Raw genomic sequence first — 6,037 nt, 5'->3', positions numbered from 1 at the left:
TTTTTTAAAGCATATATTGGATCTTTTAAAAAACTTTCTTCTGAATATCCTTTCTTTTTTAAAAGCAGGGATCACAGGACAGTAGTTAAAGGAAGTTCCGTATAAAACAATTCATTTTTTTAAAAAACAACTACTGGAAAGATCTCCTAAGATACTTTTATATTTTCTTTAAAACATATTATAAAAAACTAGTACTGTCATGTTCACTTTTTTGAGGGGTCTCCAGGTGACCTACAGGGTGCTCTACCCACAGTCTATCCTAGATAAATCATAATCTTCTCAAGTTCTGCTTGCTTTTTTTGGTACCAGGAAGAGGTCCTAGTTTGGAGGTTGGTTTCACAGGCTTTTCACTTGTGCAGTTCTGGGCACTGTGGTAGCTGCACAAGCACTTAGTGCAAAAGTCAAAACCGCAGTTTTCACGGATACACACTGCCCTTTGTAGGTGAGAGTCATATTTTGCAGGAGAGCTACAACGGTGGCAAATTTTTAGACTTTCAGTATTTTTCAGAGTCTTGGCAATCTGTTGAGAAAAAACAATGTTTAAAGATTTTTCCCCCTCCTCTAAACCAATGACAAGACTAATGGAACACAGACACATCCCTATGTTTCCAAATCCATTTAACAGAGAGTCCTCAACTGTCTCTACTTTGTGCTACAGCAACCAAAGCAAAAGCGCTAGCTAGTAAGTGGTTCAAGTGCAAGCTGAATGCATTTTAAAAATATTTGCAGTAATATGCTACAATCAAGTTATGACTGGTATTTGAGCAGTTTGTGGACATGACTGGCAGCCAATGAGAATTTAAAACTAACATTACCTCAGAAAACTGTGTGTGCCGGCTGTAAGAAGAGCTCCGACTACCGTGGTCAACCTTGAGTCTGGATGCTGTTTTTGAAGAGGTATTTTGCACAGTTGATGCTTTCTGAACAAGGGCCAACACTTCTCGGTGGGGAACATATTCCCTTGTGTCAGCTGTTTTTGAGGATTTTGTACTGTTATTCTGTTGAGAGAAGACCAGTTTATTAGGTATTCTTTCAAAAAATGCAGATATTTGCTTCTATATTAAAATGCAACTTTTCTTTAATGGAAAAACAAGAGATGTCCACAGTGGTAAATACAAAGAAAAGGCACAGGCTACAAGTTCAAATTGCAAGCAATATTGTTATAGTCTTGGCACACAGTGTTAGGAGCTAAGAAAAATGAAGCTTTGTTGAAAAAGCAAGTAAGAAATTATCAAAAATGTGCATTCGGTTAAGTGTTGTAGAAGGGGGTTCAAGCAAAATCCAGACTCTAGGCAATCAGCTGAGAAAGCCCTATGAGGAAAGGCTGAGGGACTTGGGAATGTTCAGTGTAAAGAAGAGGAGACTGAGGAGGGATGTGATTGCTCTCAACTATTTGAAGGGCTGTCACTTAGAGGAGGGCAGGAGGCTGTTCCTTTTGGCAGCAGAGGATAGGACTCACAATATTGGGTTTAAATTAAGGGTGGGAAGGCAAGATATTAGGAAAAAATTCTTAGAGAAAAAGGTTCTACATAGTGAAAAATCTGAGTGGTAGGTGACTGGGTCACAAGCAGAGTGGAAAGAGAAAGCAAGTGAAGTTGGGTGGGGGGCCCTCTCTGGACCTGCCAAAATTTTGTTTTACCTTTCTCCCTTATGAGGACCCAAAGTGGCTTGCATCACTCTCCTCTCCTCTGTTTCATCCTCACAATAACCCTGTGAGGAAGGCTAAGCTGATAGTGTGTGATTGGTCAAAGTCACCCAGCAAGCTTCTATGGCAGAATGGGGATTTGAACCTGGGTCTCCCAAATCCTAGTCTGACAGGAGGGTGAGGTCTCTGTTCTCTGCCTATGCAAACCAGAAGCAGGTTCTGTATATGCAAACCATACACAGCTGTATAGGACCCTGTTACCCAGAAAGAGGGGCTCTGTAGCCCACCAGAGAATCCTGACCTACAGGTCAAATATCACAACTCCATATGGCCTCTTGCGCTGTGTCTACATAATTTATAGGTGCCTCAGAAGTACAGATTGCCTTTCAGCCCCCAACAGGAATACACTACATGAGGTCACAAAGGAAAAAAATTACAGAAACTTACAGATATTAATTTTAATGCTTTGTTATATGTCTGAAAAGCCCGCTTGTCATCATGTAGAATTTTCTTCCATGTTGTGCTCACTTTAGCCACACTGTTGTAAAAACAAATGTTTCAATTATATCTCAAAAGCCATAAGAAAGTTCACTGCTTAACAAAGTACAAATTTTGGCATTCAAGGGCACTATTTATAGACCATACATCATATTCATGCTGGAATGTATGGGGTACTCTCCCCAACCTCCGTTTAATTAATTAATTTATTTTTTAGATTTGTATCCCGCCCTCCCCAAAGGCTCAGGGCGGCTAACAAGGGCATAAATGCCTAATAAAACAATATAAAAATACAATACAATCAATAAAATATCAGTGCTCCACTACTCGCTCCAATTCATGAATCAAGATGGTATTCCGCAGCTGTATATCAATCCAACAACCAGATATATGTCCCCGCAGCCCTATCATCTGCCAGGCCTGTCTCTCACCCCCGATGGTACCCGCACCAGCGGTGGTAAGGGTGCGATGATGGAAAAAGCATTGGTGGAATAATGGTGGCGGCGGCTCCTACTCGAAAGCCTGGCGGAAGAGCTCCGTTTTGCAGGCCCTGCGGAACTGCCCAAGGTCCCGCAGGGCCCGGATCTCTTCTGGGAGCTCATTCCACCAGGTAGGAGCCGCCACCGAAAACACCCTGGCCCTGGTCACAGCGAGTTTGATGTTCCTGGGACCTGGAATGTCCAGGAGATTTTGGGTCCCCGACCGTAGTGCCCTTGGGGGAACATGCAGGGAAAGGCGGTCCCTTAGGTAGGCCAGACCCTGGCCATATAGGGCTTTAAAGGACCCTGGCCACATAGGGCTTTAAAGACTCTTTTAATCCATGACTTTGCCTTTGAGGAAGCTTTTTTAAAAAAAGCTGTTTTCAGAAATGCCCACTTCATGTTTAGCATAGCATAAAAGCTGGACACATTCCTAACCTGCCCTGAAATGGTTTCAATTTACATAAAAAGTAGAAGAGGAAAACAGGATGAATGGGTCATTGTTTAACATCTGAATTTGCTAAGAACTCATCCCATGCAAGATCTCTGGGGCTTCGAACAAGTCCTTAAGAATATTGTGATTTTATGTTCTATATTTCTGAGAATAAATAAACAAACTCACTTTATCAAGTCTATATCACTGAGGTGTTTTAGGATGTTTGCTAATATGTGTCTAAATTCTCTATGGAACAGTTCACTAAGGATGTCCAGCTGGTCCACTCCCATTTTTCTGCCGATTAGATTCATAAAACCCAGGCTTCCCCTGGAAACCAATTTGTCCAACAAAATACCCCATGACTTTGGATTTCTTTTATTGGATCTTTTCAAAGTTGAGCAAACAAGTTCTTCAAAATGGAGCACTGGAAGCAAATTCCTTTTTGAAAAGTGCAGCTGACTTTTATTCTGAATGAGACTGTGATCTGGTGTCTTGAGGTTTCCTGCCAATGGCATACTGTCATCATGTTCAATGGGTTCATGTGGACTACTCAATAGAGACGAATATCCACTATCCTCATGAAATTTGCCACTTTCCAGTGCATTTGTCCTCCTAGCAGGCCCCCATGATATTTGTTGGTTTTCTTTGTTATGTATGAGCTTCCCTTCACTTTTGATGCTGGTATTTCTGATGTTTCCATGGCACAGGTCACTATGCAGGAGCCTCTGATGCTCTTTGGCACAGTCTTTGCAAAATTCATCATAATCAGAAATGGTAGATTCTTCTGATCTTGTATCCGTTCCACGTGGTTTTAACGATGGACCTCCACAATGAACATGGTTACAATTAAAATCACGCTTCATTTTCACAGTTGGCTAAGGATTGCTTCCAGTTTGTATCCTATAAGAGAAACAAGATATTAACCATCCGTTATACTAGAATAATGATTCCTAATTAAATGTATAACAGTTGAACTTTAGAACAAAGTTTGAGTCCAGTGGCACCTTTAAGAGCAACAAAGTTTTATTCAAGATACGAGTTTTCGAGTGCAAGCACACTTCCTTAGACAGCAGTTGAGCTTTACTTTACCTATAGCTAGAGCAATGGACGAAACAGTCTGTGTGATACTGATGTTCAGGTAAATTATCACATTGAAGGGTCCCCCCCGTCTGCACAAATTAATACTTGGATCCACTGAAACATTTCTTTGGACATTTCCATCAAGGAGTGCAACTTTATTGCCTCCCCTTTTTACAGCCTAAAATACTGTTCCTGGGCAGAGGTCTTCTGTCTCTCAGGAGCAGCATTTCAGCAGGCATTTGGGGCTGCAAAGGGGAGATAAGAAAGTCATGTTCTGCAAGTAGAAATGCTCCAGGGGATCCAATCCTAAACATATTTATTACGGAGAAACACTTATTGAACATAGTGAGTGAGCCTTCTGAGTTCACAAGCAAGAAATGAGGTGACAGACCTGAGATTGCATTATGAACTACACCACTTCAGACTGCAGCGATGAAGTAGCATTTTGGTATACTTCCCCATGTTAAAAGCTTCTAGCAAGTGAAAAAGGCAGCAAAACAAGCTAGTTCTCCATTTATGTGGAATTTAGGGCACAAAAGAACATTCAGAGTGAGAAAGCATTCCCCTCTGAAGAGGCCTAGCCCATTCTATCAGCTCCTGAAAATTTCCCCGATACAGGCTCAAAGCGGAAAACGTTTCTCTGTATCCCTGTCAAAAGAGTGCACCCTTCACCCATTGGTATGCTTTGAATTTCTTTGCTGGGGCCCGGTGAGCTGCTTCAAACGGCCTCCTCGCATATTTGACCTCTGTGCCCTTTAAAGGAGGACTGGGGTTCTGAAAAGCGGGCACCTCAGGCTGCCTGTTTGCGACTCATAATTCTGTCCTGATAACATTAAGCTAACCAGAGCCCGGAGTTCGATTTCTCGAGCGCACTACTAGGGGCGGGAATAGGGACTGATGGGTGCCCTGCCCTGCCCTGCATGGCGCGCTGCAGCCTCAAGGAGCGGCCGGAGACATGCATGGACTGACCCGCGCGCTTCAGACATGGTGGCCGCCTGGGGGTGGAGGCGAAGAGAAGCGCCTCACGGAACAAGGACGCCTCCCCACGCCAGGGCGGTCCAGTGGAGCATTAAGCCACGGGAAGACTAGAAGGACTCTAAAGGGGGAGAGGAATTAACACGAGTCCCGCCGTTCTTCACGTGCTCCGCAAACCAACACTGAGGAAGAAAGGAGCACAAAATAGAGTGGCGGTGGTGAAACAATTCACATGATTTTCTGTTTGGTGGGGAAGAGAAGAGGGGACACCCAGTACCCACAGCACGTTTTCCGATTACCCTGCTTACTATGTATTCAGGACAGGTCGGGCCCTTCTCCCGCCGGCGGGATTCAGTCTCCCAGCACCAGTTCGTAGCCCTTAATTTCAAAGACATCCCTGAGCTTGATCGCTTCCCCTCGCCCATCCACCACTTCCTGTCCCCCCCCCAATTCCTCACAGGGGACCGAATCTCGCCTGCTTCGATGTGCGGTACTATCCCACACCTAGGCGCCATTCTCTCCCTTCTCCCCTATTCCCCTTTGCGTCTCTGTCGCGTATTCCTCCCTCTATTTGATTTACCAGTACCTGGAGTGCGCGCATCGAGGGCGGCTTACCTTCTTTTCTGCTTATTCTCTGTCGAGCCCCGTTTCCCTGTCTCTGTCTAAACTCTAGGCGGAATTTCTTTGCCGGGTACTTTTAAAAACTTTGAATCTGGTATCCAAAACCAGAGCAGCCAATAGGGAAGGAGCTGCAGCACCCGACTCACCAATAAAGGAGAAGAGAGAGGCGGCGACCAATACCCGCTCGAGAGGGTGGAGCTACCGTTGAGGGTTTTTTCCCCCCTTGCTTTCTCCAGTCGAGACTTAAAGGCGACAAGCGCGAGGACGACGGTGGGTGGGGAAATATGGTCAGCGCGCGCGCGC

The 6,037-nt window shown here is 44.4% G+C and overlaps 1 protein-coding gene across 1 annotated transcript; it reads right to left on the bottom strand.

Moving 5' to 3' along the window:
- Positions 1-219: 219 nt before the first annotated feature.
- FBXO5 (F-box protein 5) lies at positions 220-3,944 on the bottom strand. Its single transcript, XM_015409577.1, has 4 exons — positions 3,245-3,944; positions 2,093-2,183; positions 816-998; positions 220-520 (listed from the first exon to the last, which is right to left on the bottom strand). Exons 1-4 carry the CDS (start codon positions 3,919-3,921, stop codon positions 269-271), a joined length of 1,203 nt encoding a protein of 400 aa, XP_015265063.1. The 5' UTR covers positions 3,922-3,944; the 3' UTR covers positions 220-268.
- Positions 3,945-6,037: the final 2,093 nt, after the last annotated feature.

Source organism: Gekko japonicus, unplaced genomic scaffold (assembly GCF_001447785.1).
Source record: "Gekko japonicus isolate JY-2015 unplaced genomic scaffold, Gekko_japonicus_V1.1 scaffold1916, whole genome shotgun sequence".
Taxonomy (NCBI): domain Eukaryota; kingdom Metazoa; phylum Chordata; class Lepidosauria; order Squamata; family Gekkonidae; genus Gekko; species Gekko japonicus.
This window is presented reverse-complemented; position numbering and strand designations above follow the sequence as displayed.